At 43.2% G+C, this 22,280-nt stretch overlaps 2 protein-coding genes across 6 annotated transcripts in view; one reads left to right on the top strand and one right to left on the bottom strand.

Annotated features, from left to right (window-relative positions):
* Positions 1-3,349, top strand: part of PDXDC1 (pyridoxal dependent decarboxylase domain containing 1) — a 62,832-nt gene extending 59,483 nt beyond the window's left edge. For 2 of the 3 annotated variants that reach the window (XM_049902791.1, XM_049902789.1), the window contains exon 23: positions 187-1,644. In XM_049902791.1, the coding sequence (XP_049758748.1) occupies positions 187-446 (260 nt within the window). In that variant the 3' untranslated portion in view covers positions 447-1,644. Of the gene's footprint in view, positions 1-186; positions 1,645-3,259 lie in introns of those variants that run through there. The other variant, XM_049902790.1, reaches the window with a different exon arrangement.
* On the bottom strand, positions 1,560-20,583 carry NTAN1 (N-terminal asparagine amidase). 3 transcript variants are annotated; one of them, XM_049902792.1, is made up of 10 exons: positions 20,436-20,583; positions 12,208-12,310; positions 12,067-12,132; positions 11,653-11,761; positions 9,920-9,993; positions 8,442-8,495; positions 7,866-7,919; positions 6,710-6,807; positions 3,314-3,427; positions 1,560-2,899 (listed from the first exon to the last, which is right to left on the bottom strand). In XM_049902792.1, the coding sequence occupies exons 1-10, from the start codon at positions 20,514-20,516 to the stop codon at positions 2,726-2,728; spliced, it is 927 nt and encodes a 308-aa protein (XP_049758749.1). In that variant the 5' UTR covers positions 20,517-20,583; the 3' UTR covers positions 1,560-2,725. The 3 variants fall into 3 exon arrangements, with proteins under 3 accessions (XP_049758749.1, XP_049758751.1, XP_049758752.1); XM_049902794.1 differs by lacking the exon at positions 12,208-12,310 and having other exon boundaries at positions 20,436-20,513; XM_049902795.1 differs by lacking the exons at positions 12,067-12,132; positions 12,208-12,310 and having other exon boundaries at positions 20,436-20,518.
* Positions 20,584-22,280: the final 1,697 nt, after the last annotated feature.

Below are 22,280 nucleotides of genomic sequence, written 5' to 3'. Positions count from 1 at the left end.
ATGCCATGATATCAGCGCTCATTTCTCTCCCATCCCGTAAAAGGCTTCAGAGCCAGTAATTCTAGGGATTTCTGCTGAAGAAGTTAGAACTAAACAAAGCAATTCCTCATTGCACAGAGAGTTTTTGTTGCAGAAGTGGCCCTCGTTGTGCTGTCAAGTGCGCTGTTCACCCAATCTTTCTTCTAGGCCAGAAGCCTTTTAAAAAGTCGCTACGTGGCTCAGATGCAGTGAGTGAGACAAGCTCAGTCAGTCACATTGAAGACTTAGAAAAGATGGAGCAACTGTCCACTGGGCCAGAGCAAGACACCCCAGAGGCCAACAGCCCTGAGCAGCACCCCGGGGCTCCCAGCCCTCAGGAAGCAGACCAGGCTGAGGCCCTCCAGGAGAAGGCCCAGCACCCAAAAGATGACTGCCCACAGGCAGAAGAACTGGAGAGCTTAAGATAAAAGTCAGTGTTGGGTTTGAGACTGTACTGAATATTGTCGCAGGGATGATGAAGTTATATTGAAAATGTGAACTGTGCCACATCCTAATACATAGGAATTACTGTTATTTTGCGTAGTGGGTTTTTGCACAGACGTGTCTGAAAGCCAGGCGTTCTAGATGGGCAGTCGACGTGTTTAATTTTATGTGTATGTAGAAAAACACTCGTTTCTGTCCCATCCAACTATAATAATTCCATTTTCCCCCTAAATTACCATAAACACTTTTTAGTCACAAAAAACACTTAGAATTTCAAGTGCCTGCCACTTGAAACACTTGCTCTTACTAAGTATAAGTTCTTAGGTTGCACATAATAACTTTTTGGTAAATCAGCTTCTTCAGAACTCTCCGGGTTGTCTGCTGGACTTCTGCAGAAAAGGGGCAGACAGCATTGTTTGCCACCTGTCTTATTTGGTGTTTAGTTAGATCAGGTTGCAATATGCAACTGGATTATGTTTGGCTTAATGGAGAAGGGGCTTCAATAGGTTTGTAAATAAGAGTGTCAGAAGCCCTCTCCTGCCATCCCCAATTGCTGCTTTTCCTGGAGACTTAAGTAAGGACTGTGTCCACTCAAGCTTTGGCAGAGTTACCAAGCAAGTCAGGCTGGACAGCACTTCTGTGAGCAAGCAACTTTCCTCTGCCACAAATCCATTTCTCCTTTCATGTACTATTTGTAAACAAATTTGAGGACTCCTCTATTAAGAGTAATGGTAAAGTCTCTTCCTGACCACATATATGTATTTTTTAAATATTGGTAAAGCTTTTAAATTGGCACACAAGTACAGACTGCTCGTTTCTATGTTTAGTATCTGAACAACCTGAAAGACGCTACCCTTAAGAGCCTAATATTAAATATGCTGTGTAGCACCTAGGTTAAGTGTAAACTCTAAATAAATATATCTCTGCCCTATCTCATGTTTATGAAGCTTCTGTAGCTTCTGTTCCGTTAGCAGCTCACCTCTTTGGGCCCAACTCAGAAATAAGAACCAGAAAAGTAATCTTTCTTAGGCTGATCAAGCCAGACTATTAATAGTTGGAAGCAAGCTCTTAATTACTGCCCACTTCTACTTCTGCAGAAGTACCGCATCACTTTGTTTATCCCCAGTAATGGCCCCTGTGCCTTTTTAGTCCAGCAGAGTCAGCTGTGCGAGATCTTCAGCTGGTGGGGAATTCACACGGGTGTGTGGACCAGAGCATTGGAAGCCTTAGACCACGTGAAGCCTATAATCACACTTGCATTTGCTGTGATTATTGACATTTGGCACTCACCCAAGTGCAGCTTTTTTCTTTTCCTTTGTATTGTTTTGGTGCAGATGATTAAACAGTCTTCCCTTTTTATTTGGTGCAATGAAGTATAGCAGATGAAATGGGGGAGGGGTAAATTATCACCTCTAACAAGATTAATTTTTAAATGTTTTTATATTTGAAATTGTTAAATTGGTTTTGTTGAAACAAAATTTCACCCTTGAGATACTATTTGAATGTTGGTTTCAATAAAGGTTCTTGAAATTGTTACCCATGAGTTCAGTCTATAAATCTTCCTATTAATTGGGCATTGTGATGGTATGAATCTTCCTTTGTGCTTTCATTTGACTTCCTTTTCAATAGCAACTTCGGAAAAAGGTTTTTAAGAATATAACTTATGTAATAACCACAATTAAGGAATTTCAATGATATCTAAAAGAACAGATTTATCAGTGGCTTTGTATTTAACTCTCAATAAATTTAACCTCATAATAAATTATCTATTTTAAAGATAATTGTACTGGAGAACAGCAAAGACCAAATCCTCTTTCTGAACCTTTTCATTTCATTTATTCAGAAACACATAAGGTTTGGAGAAAGCCTCTAAAATAATCTTGGGCAAAAAAAATCTGTGACATGTATGAATTCTCACAGAAGTTTACTGTTTTAACTAGATTCCTCACAAACCCTACTGTAATTTTAATTTATCCACTAATTTAACAGAAGTAGAAATACTAAGTATCTGGAATAGCTGCTTATAGAACAGTAAGGCAGGTAGCTTCTTTCTCCTCTGCAACTTTTTAGTGAAGCCAGAAGTAAATCTAAACAAATGCCTTTGCCAAAATAACATTTTATTTTGAAAGTCATTTGAAAGACACTGTGTAAGGAGACCTAAGATTCAAAGGGTGTAGATTCCAAGTTCACACTCTTCCAATCCCTACCAGTGATCTTTGTCTCGCCAAAAAGTTTCCGCCTTTGGTAATTCCTGGTTTTAGCGTCATGGAGAAGAGACCTTTTCCCACAAGCCATCTTTATTTTTTTTGTAGAGTAGAGCTTTATTTCCAGGAAACACTGTGGTACTTGGAGATGGGTATTTTTTTAAAAACATCAAGGTAGATCTGATATGTTCGACAAAGTGGGGGGGCTCAGCCAGAGGTGAAGTAGAAAGGTTCTGGAAAATAAGATGACGGGGATAAGAGAAGAGCAACCTCGCTTTCTTTCCCTGCTTTTATATAGTTGTCAAATAAAGTATCTTTGTGTTCTTTAAACATTGGGTAGGATGTTCTTGGGATACTTTATGTATGCATGTATATAAAGGGCAAAATTACGTAAGAAATGAGGTGCTGGGTTAATGAGAAAAAGCAGTTAGTTACTTACTGCTTCACCTGGAGATTGCTAACCAGGACATTACTTCTTATCCCTAATTGATACAGAAGTTAAACAAGTTCTGTCAATGACATCCTAAAGATAAGTACTATCTGCTGAAGGAAAAGCAGCTATTATCTAGCCTAAACCCTTTTTTTTCTTACAGATGAAGAAACCAGGGTTCCGAGAGTTAAGATTTGCCCAACCTGTAAATTCTCACCTCTAGTATTTGCTTATCGTCTTGCTGCAGCCAGAAATCCACATGTGGAAACGGCATCCAGGAATACGGTCCTATGCGAAGTTGTTCTGTCTTTGCATCATAAATGCTAATCATCTAAAAAAGAACGTTTCAAGGATAGAATTGAAGGAATGTGTTACCACTTCTCAAACCTCATCGTTAATGCCCGCTCTGGCGTAGTCGAGTAATTTAAAGCATTTACCTGCGTAATAGGCTTATTAAATATCTTGTCTCACATAATAACAGAAGCTGCCACTTAACTGAATACTTGCAGTGTGTCTGGTATTGCACTTTGTGGGTTTTTGTTTAGTCCTTTGTGCATTTTGTTTAGTCCTTAGGACAATCCTGCAGGAAGATGGCATTCTCCTCATTCTGGGTGAAAGCCTTAGGCTCACATACAAGGCACAGTGCCCAAGGTCCCCCTGTCCGGGAAGCATCTGAGCTGGGCATCCAATCCTGGCGTGTCTGACTAAAGTCCGGGCTCCTCATTGCTACAGAAAACACTGCCTTGTTATTTACACCCGAGCAACTCATTACCTTGCAACTTAACAAGCACACAAATAACTGTGTCCCCATCAAAAGGAAGGAAAAATCCGTTTATAAGAAGCTAATTTGCCAAATGACCAATTCCGTGAATCCCTACAGTTCCAGTAGTATTTGTGACCTTACCAGCGATGTTCTATTTTGGTTTTTGAGACTCAAATATGTTCTTTTGAGTAGTAACTAAATTAAGGTTATTATGCTGCTTGAGAAATTGCAAAAGGAATCCTACAAAACATGAAAGGGGGTGGTAAAACAAATGACTCTGAATCCAAACACACTTTTCAATGAAAATGTCAGCATTTTCTAAAAATTCTTTTGGGTGCTCTGAATGTGATCTCTATTTTTTCACACTTTGAGCATTTTTAAAGAATTCTTACACCCATTTCTCAAATGGCACGTGTCTTTTTAAATAGCAGATTTTGGTTTTTATTTCCAGCTTTTAAGATAAAAATATTAGTCTTAGGTTTTTATATTTCTAGCTTTTTAAACTAAAATTTTTTCTTCGTTAAAGAGCACCCTAAGCATAAAATGGGAAAGGACTTGAATAGACATTTCACCAAAGAGGACGTTCAAATTGCCATCAAACACATGAAAAAAAGCTCAGCATCATTAGCCATCAGAGAGATGCAAATCAAAACCACCATGAGATACCATTTTACTCCCTCTAAGATGGCTAAGATTAAAAAAGAAAATAATAAATGTTGGCAAGGATGTGGGGAAACGGAACCCTTACGCATTGCTCGTGGGAATGCCAAATGGCATAGCCATTGTGGAAAGCAGTGTGGTGGTTCCTCAAAAAGCTAAAAATAGAACTACCATATGACCCAGCAATTCTCCTACGTATATACCCAAAAGACTTGAAAGCAGAGACTCAAAAAGAGCTTGTACACCAATAATCACTGCAGCACACTGTTCACAATAGCCAAAAGGTGGAAACAACCTAAATGAACACCAACCTAAATGCCCACCACCAATGGACAGACAAGATGTGGTACACACATACAATGGAATACTACTCAGCCAGTAGGAGAAATGAAGTTTTGGGACATGCTACGGTATGTCTGGAGCTTGAAGACATGCTGAGTGAAATAAGACAATCATAAAAGGACAAATACTGTATGACCTCACATATATAAAAAAGAAAAGGCAAATGTATAAAGACCAAAATTTATTAGTGGTTATTGGGGTGGGAGGGAGGGGGAAAAGAGGGTTAAGGGTGATGGAGAAATTGTATTCATTAAGGGTAGGGTTGCACAGCCAATTATTGTAAATGCTGTCAATAAGTTGTACACCTGTAAAAAGTTGAATTGGCAAAAGTTGTGTGATACATATAACAATGATAAAAAAAAAAAAAACTGCTGAGGCTGCTTATGTACAACCAAAAACCTATGGAATTTGGTACCTTGGTTTGGAGGTTTAGGGTCATGTTTTCATGGGACATCCCAGTTAGTTGGCCTAATAACATGTGCTTCCGGTTCTACCTCCTAGTTCGTTGCCAAGTGCCTGGGGCCTTAAAAGTTTACAAGTGGCCATCCAAGGCACAATAAGTGGTCTCTATTCACCTGGGGAAACCCTGGTGGCACAGTGGTTAAGAGATTTGGCTGCTAACCAAAGGGTAAGCAGTTCAGATCCACCAGGCATTCCTTGGAAACTCTATAGGGCAGTTCTACTCTGTCCAACAGGATCACTGAGTCAGAATCGACTCGACGGTAACAGGTTTGGTTTTGGTTTTTATTCAACAGAGAAAGGAGAGTTAGGAATACGAGGAGGATATGGACTGTGTGGGTAGTTGCCTCCATGATCAACTGCCTCCTTTGCCCTGAGACCAGAAGAACTGAATGGCACCTGGCTACCATTACTGAAAATTTTGAGCAAAGACTCTATAGAAGAATTCTAATCAAAAGTGAATCGCATGGAATTCTGACTTCCTGGAGCCATGGAAGGTAGATGAACACCTGAAACTATTGCCCTGAGATAATCTTTAAACCTTAAACCAAAAATATCCCCTTATGTCTTCTTAAAACCAACAATAGTTTAGCTTATCTACTAAAAAAAGTGTCTGCCAGGAGCATTAATGCTCTTTTAAGAAGTAGCTATATGGAATCAAAGTGACAACAGCAACTTGAAAGATTAGACAGGAACCTTAGGGGACAGTGAATTTATGTTAAGGGGGGAGGAACAACTCTGAAAAGGAAGGTGAGAATGGTTGCACAACTCAAAGAATGTAATCAACGTCACTAAGTTGTAGAAACTTAAAAAGTCCTCAATTACAAATTGGTTGTGCTCCCCAAAACAGTAAGTTTTTAAGTCCAAAAAATGATTGGGCTTGGAATAAATAAGTACTGCCCATTACTTGGAGGGGAAAAAAAAAACAGCACCCAAAGGAAATCAGAGTTTTAAATTAATTTGGTCATTTTTTTAGGTTAACTAAATCATTCAAGCAAATTGGTGTTTAGTGTCTTGGTCCAGAGGAAAGCACAATCCCTCGGTGCCGCAGGGAGAAACCTCTTCCCACCCCTTCCTGGGCTCCTTACTCACTTTATACAAGTAAAAGGGGTTCGTTCTCTTTGGATCTAGATGCTGTGGGTTCACACAGGCCTCCCCCTACACCTTTTCAGCAGAGAACACAGGCCTTGTGCTTATAATCTAAAGACGTTCATTACTCTTCTACTTAATTGTTACCTCTGTGAGTGTGGTAGTCCCTGAGAATTTATAGCTTCAAAGCAGCAGACGTAAACTTCTCGTTTCTAAGGGTATCAAGCCTTGAAGCTTTGACGTTTGATGTCCTCCCTGCCACCCCCCAAGCCCTTAACATCAAGATGATTTCAAACTCACTGGTCCTCCTGTCAGAGCTCGCGCAGCACGCAGTTCCTCCTCTGGACCTCGATCTTGAAAGGACGCTCTGTAAATCTCTGCAGTTTTAATGTTGACAGCTGTGAGGGATGACAGGATGATTTTGAATTGGCAGAAGACTTAAGTTGGGAAATTTGCAGGGCCTTACATTTCTGTCACCGTACATAAAAGGCAGAATAAAGATAAAATAGAGAGGAGAATGGTAATTAAACAAAATTACTCAAGTGTCTGTAGCTTCCCTTCCCCCTTCAGGGAAAGAGAAAAAGTGATCTTTCAGCCAAGTACTCATTGAAAATAACTGAGGCTTGTGCTGGGCTGCACCTGCCTGGGAAGCTCAGCCTTCCTGGAGCTCACTGTCTTCAAGCAGGCGCAGGTTAGAGGCTCCCTGGTCAACCCTGTGACCAGATTGCACGGTATATGGCTGGGGACAGGAGGGTGGCCTGGTTCGTGGCAAAGTCTAGTATTTTTGTTGGTTTTAATTTTCACTACTTAGTATCTCAGACATATACAAAGTTAGAGGATAAACTAATGAACACCTGGGTACCCACCACTCAGCTAAATAACCTGTCACAGACACAGTGGAAGTCTGTGTAGGTGCAGCTGGTTTTGCCTCCTAACCTCAGGAGCCCTAGGTTGTCACCGGAGGGTGGAAGGTTGGAGGTGTTCTTTTAGCTCAACGGTTTTAGACTTTCTTTTCTAGGATCTTTTTCCCAATCAAAATCTTACTTGGTTCCCTGTATATAAAAAGATAACGACGCACTGCTCACTTGGCTCCCCAGAGCACTGGCTAGAGAAAGGCACACCTGGCCTTCTGAAGCGGAGCAGAGAGCCTGCTGAGGCCTAGTGTACACATGCATCACAGCACGCTGTCTGTGATTTATGTTTGCTGCAGTCTCAGGATGTGGACACTTTCTATTTTGTAGATAAGGGTTGGAGAAGTTAAGCCACAGGCCCAAAGTCTCAGCAAATATAGAGAGGAGCTAGGTTTTGAACTTGAAGTCTGTAGTATACCAACAGCAGTGGGGATCATGATTTTGCTCAGTCACTTTAACCTGTGCCTACCTTGACAGCACTGGGTTTTTTTTACCTTGTCACCATGTAACCAAACCTCCAACCCCCAAATAAACACACTACTTACCAATGCCATAAATTACTGGAAAATGGTTTTCGTTTTCTTCCCGGTCATTTAATTCTAACATAAAAAAAAAGTTTTAGATACAGCTTCTAAGTAACATCAAATAATTGTTTTCATTCTGCATGATAAAGGCCAAGAAGGAATCCCTACCGGAAAGTGGGGAAAACAAAATACGGGACTGTGTTCTGGTCTCCCTGCTTAGTCCCAGGGCAGGGAGATTATACTGAGAAACGGCACCTTCCAGAATTAGTGCACTCTGCCATGTAAGGGGGCAGCTCCAATTTGACACCCAGTCCCTTCTCCTTCCCAGGAGTAAAGGACAGACAATTCAAACTCCCAAGGAAGGAAAAATGAGTTGTCCTTGAGGCAGGCCAGTGTCTGAACTGAAGGTGGAACAGGATGTGAACATGGGGATACAGAGTAAGGCCATTCATTCCAGCTGATGGGAAAAGCCTGCACAGAAGTCAGCGAGGCATCAGCAAATTGTGCGTCTCTTCTACCTCTGAGGTCCTGGTGCCTTAAGGGTGAGGGCAGAAATTCCTGAAACTGACTGCTTTTGGGAAAGATACCAGAACTTACCTGTCACACATAATGTCACTAGGTGAATGTCATCTTCTTGTCTGTCAAATTCACCTACAATTAGAATTTGGAAACTGGATGTCACATAAGTTCCTTTAATGAGCAGAACATAACACTGAGCAGGTCAAGAGGGGACAGAGGAACAGAGCCAGACGAGCAATCTCCTTTCAGCCTCAACCTGGCCCCTGTCTATCAGAGGCCCGGTCTATATGCACTGACCTCACACAACCCTGCCCACCGAGTGACAGACACGTTCTTAGCCCCAGGCCCAAGGGAAACAGAAAAGTTTTGGGGGGATAAACAGGCTCGTTACAGAAGATCGTTATTCTTTTCCTAAGTAAGATTTTTTTTTCTCCTGATTATCAGAGTTGTTCAAAATTGAGTCACTGTAAAAAATTCGGAAAATAAAGTATAAAGTAGTAGGTTTTTAATGCCCATAATCCCAGCACAGTTAAAATTTATGCACAACTCAGCCCACATCAGACAGACAATTGTATATCCACTCAAACTATGCAGACAATAGCCTGATTTGTTTGTACATAAGCATTTCCCATTGTAATTAAAACCTCTTCACAAGAATTATTTTAATGACTATGTAACTATTCCCCTACTGGTGGGAAGCATTAGATCGTTTGCTATTATAAATAATGCTCTACTGCTTGTCTTTAGGAACCCTGGTGGCACACTGGTTAAGCATTGTGCAGCTAACCCGACAGGTCTGCGGTTCGAGCCTACCGGCTGCTCCTTGGTAGAAAGATGTGGCAGTTGGCTTCCAAAAAGATTTGCAGCCTCCGAAACCCTACGGGGCAGTTCTACTCTGTCCTACAGGGTCACTGTGAGTCAGAATTGACTCGACGGCAGTGGGTCTGATTTTTTTGGCTCATCTTTGGGCATAAATCTCTGTGCACACTCTTCAGATTATTCTCTTAGAATAGTTTCCCAGAAGGGGAATTACTGAGTTAATTCCCAGAAGGGGAGTTACTGGGTTAAAGGCTATGAACCTTTGTTAAGACCTAAGCCACTTTGCCAAATGACTTTCCTGACAGGTTGCACCGACTGGTGGGTATGCCTGTCTCACTGCCTCGTGGTTAACACTGAGCACTTTTTGCGGGGAGAAATTATTTGCTAATTTAATAGGGGAAAACATGGTATCAGTATTGTTTCCATTTCCTATAGCAGTTTAAAATGGAACATTTGTGCCAGGAGGGTAGTTCTATTTTACGCAACTCAGAGCATTTACTATTTCGGTATGGATCGAAGGCTATCTTAAAAGACACGCCTGTCCCATCCCCACTTTCCCCTAGAGCTTTAGCCCTACGCTAGTTACTCCTTATGTAAGATTCTGAGCCGAGCTGTCCAGTCTCTTATGTTGCCTCCAGTAGGCGGGCCTCTCTTAGGTTTTGTAGTAATTGGGATTTTTATCCAAGCAAAAATACGTCAACATTTTTATCAAATTTGGGGAGGGGAAGTGAACTTACTGAGAAGTTGATGAGTTAGTTTTTGTGACAACTGCCGATCGTCACTGAAGCCGCCCACGAGGTGTACTTCCAGCCTGGCAAAGAGAGGGGATGGTGGTCAGAGGCCGCCCAGCACATGGGCAGTGTGTGCTGGTTTCACCCTGGATTTTGGTTCTCAGCTTCTGTAACCCTCGCTCTACAGCAGTCTTGCTGACCTTTTTCATATAGCAGCCTATATAGAAAGTGTCTGTGGGGCACACTAGGTAAATGGGTGAGACAGCCAAGGCCAGAGGCAAGCTTCTGGGGACCCTGCCCAATCACCCTGAAGACCGAGGGGTTCTATATCTTAGCACAAATGTGATGCCTCAATGCAGAGAGTGAGACACACTGCTCTAGATGAATATGATTCTATCACATTATTCACTCACCCGAAGTAGGAAACCTCCAAGAGCCTCTTAAATGCCTCTGGTCTAAGAGGGGCTGGGCTGTAAGACTTAGAAAGCCAACTTGATTAAAAGACCAGTATGTGGGGGGATTGCAGTAGACACTTCACAGGTGTTGTCTGATCAAATGTTCAGCGTCTTGGTGCGAGGAGGGAGTACTGTCTCCATTTTATAGAGCAGGAAACTATGCGGCTGTCAAATAAAGCCTGAGTCTGTCTACAGCACATGCTTACTCCCCTATATCTGCTTTTCCCAGACTGTGTTTCCTTCACCATCATCCACAAGATGGGAAAGAAGCATTCCTGAAGTTAAACAGGAGCTCTGCTGGTGCAGTGGTTAAGAGCTCAGCTGCTAACCAAAAGGATGGCAGTTTAACTTCACCAGCCACTCCTTGGAAACCTTATGGGGCAGTTTTATTCTGTCCTATAGGGTGACTATCATTCAGAATCGACTTGATGGCAACCAGTTTAGTTTTTTGGTTTTGGTGTTAAATAATAACTGCAAAATCCTGCCTACTGTAGCTCATTGTAAGGATCTAAAAAGTCCCATAATCTAAAAAGCCTAAATTTTGTTTGACCCTGAGTACCCAACACTTGTCTACTAACCACCTTTTCCACACCCTATAACAACCTGGGAATCCGAGTAGTACAAATGGTTAACACACTTGGCTGTTAACCAAAAGACTGGAGGTTCAAATGCAGTCACAGGTGCCTCTGAAGAAAGGCCTGGCAATCAACCCTCCCCGCCCCCCCCCACCCCAAAAATCAGCCACTGTAAATCCTGTGGAGCACAGTTCTACTCTGATACACATGGGGTCACTCTGAGTTGCAATCAGCTTAAGGGCAACTGGTTGGTTGGCTGGTAGGTCACAGTTTGCTTATTGACTCTCCTTATATCGGAATATATACACCTTGGGAGCAAGTTTTTTCATTTGCTCTGTTCACTGCTATGTCCTTGGCACCTACTGTAAGTTCTTGCCCACAGAAAGCATTCAATAATTGCTGAATGAATGAATGATGGAATGTAGAGATACCACATGGGGGGTGTAAGAGAACAGTCTGATACATGACATCTAAAAATATATTACTGAAAATAAAAGTCAAACCTTCCATTTAAAACCCTGCACCGTGTCCTTGCCTGCACACATCTTCCATTCTTTCACTCAGTAACTACTGACAAAACGCTAACGCTGTGCCAGGTTCCACTCTAGGGGGACAGGTCAGACACTGCGGCTGCAATGGTTTGCACAGCTACTTCCTCTACACAGTGGTACAAAGTTCCCAACATATAACAGAGTATCACGGAGCTCACCTTCCACATTGAGTGTGATCGGAAAAGGATTTTATGGAGTTCATGATCAAGGGGACCTCAGCTTTGGTGTCGGTTCCATCACAATGTGTCAAGCAGGTAGCCCCATTACCTGAAGGACAAGGGTGAAATGACTCATGTTATTCCAGATGAGAACCCAGGAAGCAAGCCAAGTCTACTGTCTATCCGGACCACCTCATCTCTGAATATCCTGTAAGAAAAAAATGTATAGCAAGTTTGTGCTGCCCAGCCAACCCATTCTGGCCAGGCCAACAGGGAGACACCATGCAGACTAGAAAAAAGGTTAAGTGAGGTCAGGTTTCAAATCGAACACCAGGAAGCTCAAATCAAGAAATTAAATGGTCCCGATTGTGGGGTCAGTTTAAGTAACGGTTTCCTTCATCTCTCTCATCATACCTGTGTGCCTCAGGACCACAATGTGACAAGTGGTGGCATCATCAGAACCCAGAATGGAGATGGAGCCTGTTTAAAAAAGAAATAAAATAAAATATCCAGTAGCCTGTGTGATAATGCCCAATGCACTGGTTCCTAACCTACCATCCTTTGGGGAGGTCACTGCAAGCTCTCTTTGCTGAACATACAGAAGGCCCTGGGGTCCCACTTGTTGAACAGACTGACCTCTGAGAAGTCTGGCTCTTTCCTGTTTAATTAAAAAAAAAAAAAAAATAGTGATGTAAATTAGTGAGGATTGAATAACTAGAGAGGAGAGAGCCAAAGTGTACTCAAGTGGGAAAGGCACGCTAGTCTGTTGGAGGTGTGTGTGCTATCTGACAGGCTAAAATAAAAGGCAGCAATAACAATCATGTGGAACAGTGCAAAGAAAACAATGCAATTCTGGCTTTTCACCTATAAAACAGGCCTTTATTACCTATGGAATTAGAGCAAAAATTCTTTACCACAGTTCTTCACTAAAAAGTGTGAGACACTTCATAATTTTACAATCGTAAAGAGAATTAGATTATATGGAATAGTGGATAGGTGGCTCAGAAACTACAGCCCTTTTTTTGTTTTCCTTTAAAGAGGACGAAGGTTAATACCTTCCCTTTCCCCTAATCTCTTTGTCCTAGTAGTTCCACTTCTGGAAATCTATACTAAGGGAATGACCCAAAATGGCATTAATCTCTGTGTTATTTAGAATGAAAAAAGCTGGGAGCAGCAACAGGAAAGGTCAATTTGCTGAACCAACCCACAACCACTAACTGCACAGTCATGAAAAATGAAGACGATGGGAAAAGAGTTTTGAAATGTTAACCAAAAAGCAAGATTGTTGTCACTGTTGGGTGCCACTGGGTCAATTTTCGACTTAGCAACCCCATGTGACACAGTAGAAATGCCCCCAAAAAGTAAAGTCCAAGCATAATTTAAAAAAGGGGGGGGGTACGATATTGTTAATTCAACAATGCTGAGACACAGATTAAAAAAACCAAGCCCACTGCCACTGAGTCAACTCCGACTCACAGCAAGGCTAGAGAAACGCAGATACACACAGGAAAAATCCGGGAAGGAAATTCACCCCATAACCACAACTGCAGTAAAACAACAACAGAGGAGGTTTTACTGTTGTTTTTATTCTCTAAATGTTCTGCGATGTAGTTATGTTATTATTAAAGCAGGACGACAAAAAGGGTCTCTCATAAATAAGCAAACTTATTAAAAGGACATGCTAACATTTGTGCCAAAAATCTATCCAATAGAATACTTGTATAAGTTCTTATGCAGCAAGTCTATAAAAAAAGAACTTAGGAGAACACCAAAGACACAAGGTAATTATAAGCCCAAGGGACAGAAAGGGCCACACAAATCAGAGACTCCATCATCCTGAGACCAGAAGAACTAGATGGTGCCCAGCTACAACCGATGACTGCCCTGACAGGGAGCACAACAGAGAACCCCTGAGGGAGCAGGAGAGCAGTGGGATGCAGACCCCAAATCCTCGTAAAAAGACCAGACTTAATGGTCTGACTGAAACTAGACAAACCCCAGTGGTCATGGCCCCCAGACCTTCTGTTGGCCCAGGACGGGAACCATTACCAAAGCCAACTCTTCTGACAGGGACTGGACTGGACAATGGGATTGAAAAAGATGCTGGTGAAGAATGAGCTTCTTAGATCAAGCAGACACTTAAGACTCTGTTGCCATCTCCTATCTGGAGGGGAGATGACAGGGCAGAGGGGGTCAGAAGCTAGGGGAATGGACATGAAAAGAGACAGTGGAGGGAAGGAACGGGCTGTCTCATTATGGGGACAGCAATTAGGAGTATATAGTGAAGTGTATATAAATTTTTTATGAGAGACTGACTTGATTTGTAAACTTTCACTTAAAGCACAATTTTAAAAAAGTAAAAAAAAAAAACTTAGGTTAAATTCTTGAACAAAAATGGAATTAATCATTTTTTTCAAAAATGTCAAATTGATGGGTAAGTCTATTTAGAGTAAATGATAGCTGTTTATTAGTAGTTATAAAAAATAATAATTTTCATTTATCAAGTGTTCATAGATACATAGATAATATAATGGTGCAGTTGAGTTTATATAATAATTTCTCACTAAGTAAGTACAGTTGCCTCTCTGAATTACCAGCAATACATTGTAGTTAAGCTGATTTTTTCCAGCTAGCAAATGTATGCCCCTGCCTTGCCAAGCACTCTTCTGAGCATGCAGATTGGTTTGTATCTAATTGGGAAGATAAATAAACAACAAAAGTATCAATGTATTTAAAACTCCAATTGTAATTATTCAAGTTGTCACTAGTTTCTTGTAGCGTCTATAAGAGAGAACTGAGGAGCTGAACACCTGCACACACCCAACTCAAAGCTCTCCTCTGACACTGTCCCAGCAGCTCTGGTCTTCTTCTGTGTCAGTTGGAATACTTTGTCACTCAAGGTCTACTTCTTTTAACCGGTTGCGGTTTAGTTGATTCTGACTCATGGCAAGCCCATGTGTATCAGAGTAGACTGTGCTCCATAGTGTTTTCAATGCCTGATTTTTTGGAAGTAGATTGCCAGGCCTTTCTTCCAAGGCACGTATTAGACTGCAAGCAGACAAGCACATTCACAGTTGGCACCACCAGGAACTCCACCAGTTGTCGCCTAGTCGGCTGTGACTCAGGATGACTTCTCTTTAGGGAGTGGCATACGTGGTGTCTTTGGAGTATCTCTTATAAGGCTGTGCCAAACTGTCATTTATCTCAGTTTCCAGAAGTGCAGCAAGTAAGTTTGATCTGATCGTAAGTGTGGAAACAGGAAAATATGACATATATGAACGAGAAAATGCTAAGTATGTAAAGCCAGAATGTTGCATTTAGAAGATAATCCTCTTTGTCCTCACTGTTCTGTTCTCTATGATTTCCTCAGTAATGTCAGACCACTAATAAATTAACTTTCCAGATATAAAAAAAAAAAAAAAATGTCAAATTAGGTACCACACTGAAACGTACCATAATTTCCTTCTGACTTATAACAAATAAACCCCTTAATGAACAAATTCTTACTCAAATGAGTAAATACAGCACATGTATGTATTTGCCCAGACTGGAGAACATTTTTATAGTCTTATACAGGCTTCTCGCCATTTCTTGTGACAGGTGCTATTTTAGGTTAGTGCTTAGTTACTTAATAAAATCCAAGAAGATGGAATAAACATAAGGGTCAGCTTGATTAGTTACACAGTATCTTCTTTTTGTAATAAATTTCCACTATTTAGAAGAAAGGCAGCAACTGATACCAACCCACTGCTGGCTGAGTCAATTCCGACTCACAGTAACCCTCTAGGACAGAGCAGAACTGCCCCACAGGGTTTCCAAGGCTGTAATCTTTATGGAAGCAGACTGCTACATCTTTCTCCCATGGAGGGGCTGGTAGGTTCATTTCCATGCCATTTCTCGCCCCACCTTAATTTAAAATAAAAGGGAGAATTCAGAATTCCCTTATTATTCCTTTAATACTTACCTTTTTCTTTGTTCTTTCTGGGAAGTGGGGGAGTGGAGGTAGTAAAGGCAAATTTTTACCATTTTCACAATTATCACCAAAAAGCAGAGCTATTTGTAAGAAATGAATTGACATTTTTCATTCCCAAAAGCAAAAATCACAACATCTCTTGTCAACACCCGTTACCCATTGCATCTATTCCAACTCACAGCAACCCTATATGACAGAGGAAAACTGCCCCATAGGATTTCCAAGAAGCAGCTGGTGGATTTGAACTGCTGACCTTTTGGTGAGCAGCTACAGCTCTCAACCACTGTGCCACCAGGGCTCCTTGTGAACAGAAAAACCTGTAATTCATTGCCGTAGAGTTGATTGGGTGGGTGCTACGATTCTCCATTTGTTTCCCTATGGTCTCCCCTGCCCTGTCCATCCTACCTGACGGCTGCCAAAGTCACTGCTTCAAAACAATGATCTTGTGACATCACTTTTTTGCTCAAAAACTTTTCCGAGCCCAGCAACTTCACTTGTAGGAGTATATACTTAAGGGAAGAATTATGGGAGTTCATAAATATTTGGCTCTGAGAATGTCCATAACAGTGAAACACTGCAAATGTCTTACATGCTTCAAATGCAGGAATGAAATATGGTGTATTCATACTGTGGCATTTATGGAACCATCAGGGAAGATGCTACAGGAGTGGGTACTGCACATGCCGCCTCCAGTTAAGAGAGAAGGCTCTCTAGACAGCACTGCCCAAGACAGCTTTCTGCAACGATGGAAAAGGTCGAGATTTGTGCTGCCTCATATGGTATTTTTTTTTTTTTCATATGGTAGCCACAAGTCATGTGTGGTTGTTAAGTACTTAAAATGTAGCTCGTGTGACTGAGGAACTGAAGTTTTAATTTCAATTTAACTTTAATTAAATGTAAACAGCCACATGCGGCTTGTGGCTATCATACTGGGTAGTGCAGATCTAGAATCAAGGGCAGGCTGCCAGGGTTCCAATCCTGGCCTCACCACTTATGGGATGTGTGACCCTGGACAAGTTACTCAACCTCTTTGTGCCTCAAAGTGGGCATCCATAAAATGGGAATACTGACAGCACCTACTTCATAGGGCTGTGGTACGTGGCAACGACCACCGATTACAGTTGCTGTTGTCATTATTATACGCTACGCATAGCTAAGGGAGCCGTGGTGGTGCAGTGGTTAAACACTTGGCTGCTAACCAAAAGGTCGGTGGTTCAAAGCCACCAGCCATCTTTCTCCATGGGAGAGAGATGCAGCAGTCTGCTTCTGTAAAGATTACAGCCTTGGAAACTCTATGGGGCAGTTCTACTCTGTTGTACAGGGTCACTATGAGTAGGAATTGACTCTATAGCAATAGGTTTGGTTCTCTGGTTAGGCAGAGTAATGGGCTGGCATACTCACAACATATTGTTACATAGTAAAGGCACATGATGAAACAATAAACAGTATGCTAGCATGTAAAAAACTATATGCAAAGAAAAACCTTTCTCTGTAAGGACAGTCATCAAAAGATGAAAAATGTGATCACAGGTGATTTTTTGTGTCTTCTTTTGGTGATCTGTATTTTCTATTTTTCTACAAAGAGGACACACTACTTGTTATAATAAAGAATTACACCTTTCACTACTCCCCATTGCTTATTAGATGAGAGATCCATCTAGGTCCCTCAATAATCTAGATACAACCTTCTTTCCCAGGTTTACCCGCCACTGTTCCCTTTCTCCCGTCTACTCGCACCACAGCCCCCTCCTGCCCACCACACACAGCGGGCATGTCTGGCTAGAATGCCCTCCCCATTCTCTTCCTTTTCAAACTTCCCTCCTGGCTCCATCATCCTTCCCTTAAACCAAAAAAAAAAAAAAAAAAAAACTCACTGCCATTCAGTCGATTCCGACTTGCCCCATAAGGTTTCCAGTGTAAATCTTTACAGAAGCAGGCTGCCACACCTTTCTATCGTGGAGTGGCTGGTGGGTTCGAACTGCTGACCTTTCGGTTGGCAACTGAGCGCTTCATTACTGCGCCACCAGGGCTCTTTCTCCTTCCCTTAAAACCCACTGCCACTGAGTTGATTTCAACTCAAAGTAACCCTATAGAACTGAGTAGAACTACCCTGTAGGGTCTCCAAGACTGTAATCTTTACAGAAGCAGAGAGCCACATCTTTCTACCATGTAGCAGCTGGTGGGTTCGAACCACCAACCTTTCAGTTAGCAACTGAGCGCTTAACCACTGCGCCACCAGGGGTCATTTTCCTTCCCTTAAAAACAAAAACACCTGTTGCAGTGGAATCTATTCCAACTCATAGAGACCCTACAGAACAGAGCAGAACTGCCCCACAGAGTTTCCAACGAGTGTCTGGTGGATTCAAACTTCTGACCTTTTGGTTAGCAACCTCAGCACTTAACCATTATGCCACCAGTTCCCTTCCCTCAGACAGCTTCAAATGACTGCAATCCTCCTTCCTCCACATTCCTGTAAAGCAAATTGGTCCCTACTACACAGACTTTCTGTAAGGAGTTTGGTTTTACGCAGCCTTTCTACGCCAAAAAGAAAACCAAACTTTTTGTCTTCAAGTCAACTCCAACTTACAGCGACCCTACAGGACAGAGCAGAACTGCCCCACAGGGTTTCCTAGGTTGTAATCTTTACAGAAGCAGACTGCCACATTTTTCTCCCAGGGAGCGGCTGGCGGGTGCAAAATGCCAACCTTTAGGTTAGCAGTAGACCATCTGAACCAACGCACCACCAGGGCTCCTTTCTTTTCTAGGCCGGTCTCCCTAAATAGGCTATAACATCTGTTCAAGAGGAGCTGCCCTGGTAAATCACCATACCGCCTTCTCTCAGCACTTAGCACACTGCCTTGATCTTTTTAACTTTTTATTATGGGAATTTCCAAACATATATAAAAGCAGAGAGAGCCACCTAAATTCTTTAGGCAGCTGAGTTTTTTCCTTGGTGAATGCTACTCCAGTCTTCACCGGTCAACAGTGTGACAGTGACAGAATACAAGGAAAGCGCTTAGCAGGATGCCAAGCATGTACTAAGTGCCCAGTAAGTACTGGCTAATATTACTCCTGTTTGTTTATGAAATGCCAAGTGGAGAATCACAGAGCTGTCCATCTTCTCCCTGTCAATGATGCCTCGTCATCCTTCAGATCTGAGTTCAGGGCTCATTTTGTTCCCTCATTTATGTAACAAATATTTACTGAGCATCAACTCTACTGCCAAGGACTGCCCCAGCCATGGAGGGTACAAAGGCGAAGACAGACATTTCAATGTGACTTCAGGAAGTATGGAAACTCTGGTGGTGTAGTGCTTAAATGCTATAGCTGCTGCTAAACAAAAGGTCTGCAGCTGGAATCCACCAGGTGCTCCTTGGAAACTTTATGGGGCAGTTCTACTCTGTCTTATAGGGTCGCTATGAGTTGGAATCGACTCGGTGGCAATGGGTTTGGTTTTGGGTTTTTTCAGGAAGTATACATTCTGGGAGACAGACCAAAGGGAAAGTAGACAAAACAAGCAGGCAGGCAAAATAATTACAAAGTGTGCAACCGTTATGGAGGACATGCGAAGAATGCCTTCCCTAACACCCCAGGCCAGGTCAGTTCCTCTGTTTCACATCTCAGAGTGAAAAAATGGCATGTTTTTCTTTGTAACACTTAACAATTTGGTACATCTAAGCCATTCTTTAATCTAAAAAAATATATATATATTCCTTCTACTGACTAGGGAGTCCCTGGATGGCGGAAATTATTAAGCACTTCACTATTAAAGGAAAAGGTGGTGGTTCCAACCCACCCAGAGGCATCTTGGTGATTTTCTTCTGAAAGGCCTTGATAACTCTACAGAGCAGTTCCACTCTGCACACATGGGTCACTATGAGGAAAGGAATCGACTGGATGGCAACTAACCACTACTGACTGTAACAGCTCTGAGCGAAGGAGCAGTGCCCAGCATGTATTAAAAGTTCAATATGAATTTCTTAAATCAATGAATGGGGCTTGATTCCCCCATAACTGAATCTGTGACAAGTGGGATGTTTGGTCCCAAATTTTTTACAGTAAGAATCCTCTTCCGAACAGTCCCTACATAATAAGCATGGGAAGCAAATCCCAAGAGTTCAAAGACCTAGTTGAGGACAAAACTAAGGGAAAAAACAAAAACAAAAAAATCCTTTCCATCAGGGTGTGGTCCTCTCCACCGCCCAGCTGGGGAGAAGCAGGGCCCTTTCTTCTGGCTAAAAATTCGGAGCTAAAAACCCTAAATCCCAAGACGGGGGCTGGGGGCCGGGACACGATGTCCGAAGCCCACCCAGGAATCACCTCCTGCTTCCTGACACTCCAAGGACGAAGCAGTGTTCAATCACACGGGGGTGGGGGGTTCCTGCGACAGCTAGTGGGCAAGGGAGGGTGCCCAGATTTGCCTAACTGAGCCAAGTCCAGACTGGAGGAGGGACCGCCCTGTCTGGGAATCGGGGGTTCCAGGGTGTCCTCAAGCCTCGGTGCTGTGCGACCTTGGGCAAGTCACTTAACCTTTCTGGGCCTCCGTCCCCTCTTCTGCAAACAAGGGGGCTCAGGAGATGCCCTTTAAGGTCTAAAGAATGTAAAAGCTCCACGGACTCCTCAAATAAAAACAGAAAGTTGCTGCCGGCGGCGGGGGCTCCGGATGTGCCGACCACTCCACGGCTGCGCCAAGTTTGAAATCCGTTTCAGAAGAGAGCCGGACGGCGGCGACGGTGTGAGAAGGGTTCAGCCCGCCCGGCAGGTCGCCCTCGGGCCCGCCTCTAAGCCCCCGCACCCGGGCCCCGCTCACCTCCAGAGGCGGGTGGGCTCGGACGAGGTCCACCGCAGACTGCGGCAGCCGCACTCGCCGCCCCTCGACCAGCAGCGGCATCGCGGAGGCGGCAGCCCAGGCAGGCCCAGGAGGAGGCGGCCTCCCCAGCCCCTGGCCGCCCGCTGCCCCGCCCCGCCCAGCCATGCCCCGCCCCGCCGCGGGCGTTGTCGGGAAGTGGAGTCCGGACACGGTGCCGCCCGATGAGGCGGAGGAATCCGGGGCAGAGCCGCAAGGACCCACGGGAAATGTAATCCAGGTGCGAGGAAGGGTCGCCGGGAGCGGGACGCAGCCTACTAGGGGTGCTGGGAAATGCAGTCCCAAGGGCTTGCGGTGTGAGGGTGAGGGTCCCCCAAAGAGCTACGCACGCCTCCAGTGTCTTAGTTCCCAAAGATCTAGCTCAGTTCCCTTATCCACCAGCCTATCGCGAGTGCGGACTCTGGAATTTGACTGCTCCGCTGAAATCCCTGCTCCGCTACTTTTCAGTTATATGACCTTGCGCAAGCTATCTGCCTTTGGGAGGCCGCAGTGCTCCTCCGTAGGATTGTATTAATGTGTAATAAACGTAAACAGTCATAAACTAAGAAAATAGATCCTGAACTTTGCTGGCCCCACACATTTCTAAAACATCAATAACACGGAGCTCTGGTGGCACAGTGGTTAAGAGCTCAGGCTGGTAACCAAAAGGTCGGCAGTTCTAATCCACCAGCTGCTCCTTGGAAACCCTATGGGGCAGTTCTACTCTGTCCTATAGGGTCGCTATAAGCCGGAATTGACTAGATGGCAAGGAGTTTGTCTTGGGTTTTGGTTTGGCATCCAGTAGGCACTCAATAGATGTCTAGGTACCCTGGGAGTAAAGATCAGCAAGAATTGAAAGTACATTCCCTACCCAAAGCATGTAGGTGTACAGGGTGAGAGGTCTCTTCCTTGGTGCTCTCTTCTAAAACATGGAATTATTACTCAAAAGAATTTTTTTATTGTGCTTTAGCTGAAGGTTTACACAGCAAATTAATTTCTCATTAAACAATTAATACATTGTTTTGACATTGGTTGCCAACCCTGAGATGTGTCAACACTCACCCTTTCTCTACCTTGGGTTCCCCATTTCCATTCCTCCAGCTTTCCTGTCCCCTACTGCCTTCTGGTCCTTGCCCCTGGGCTGGTGTGCGCATTTAGTCTAGTATACATGGTTAACCTACATTGTTTGTTTGTTTTATGGCCCTGTCTAATCTTTGGCTGAAAGGTGAACCTCAGGAATGACTTCACTACTGAGTTAAAACGATGTTCTGTGGGCCATACTCTCAGGGTTTCTCCAGTCTCTGTGCTATCAGTAAATCTGGTCTTTTTTTGTTGAGTCAGTGGTGGTAACTGGGCACCATCTAGTTGTGCTGGACTCAGTCTTATGGAGGTTGTGGTAGTTGTGGTCCATTAGTCCTTTGGACTAATTTTTCCCTTTTGTCTTTGGTTTTTTTCATTCTCCCTTGCTACAGAAGGGGTGGGACCAGTGCAGTACCTTAGATGGCCACTCACAAGCTTTATCAAATATTAACAAAAGTTTCCTTTTACGAGGTATAGTGAGTGGGGAGATGAGGAAGAAGCTGCACTTCACACAAAGAAAACTTATTAGAATTTTGTCATCTGTATTCCACTTCCTTTTCCTTCATACAAAAACCCAAACCAATTGCCATCTTGTCGATTCTGATTCATGGCGACACCACATGTTACAGAGTAGAACTGCTCCATTGGGTTTTCTTGGCTGTAATCTTTTTGGCAGTAGATCACCAGGCCTTTCTCCCACAGCACCACTGGGTGAGTTCAAATCACCAA

This window comes from Elephas maximus, chromosome 12 (genome assembly GCF_024166365.1).
Source record: "Elephas maximus indicus isolate mEleMax1 chromosome 12, mEleMax1 primary haplotype, whole genome shotgun sequence".
Taxonomy (NCBI): Eukaryota; Metazoa; Chordata; class Mammalia; order Proboscidea; family Elephantidae; genus Elephas; species Elephas maximus.
This window is presented reverse-complemented; position numbering and strand designations above follow the sequence as displayed.

Excerpts from the sequence above, each read along its gene's own strand:
- NTAN1 (XM_049902792.1), bottom strand. The coding sequence starts at position 20,516 with ATGCCGCTGCTGGTCGAGGGGCGGCGAGTGCGGCTGCCGCAGTCTGCG. Across the intron at positions 3,428-6,709 it reads GAGCTCTGACAGGAGGACCA|ATGATTAGCATTTATGATGC; the intron begins GTGAGTTTGAAA and ends GTTCTTTTTTAG. Across the intron at positions 2,900-3,313 it reads ACGATAAGCAAATACTAGAG|AACCTTTCTACTTCACCTCT; the intron begins GTGAGAATTTAC and ends CTTATTTTCCAG.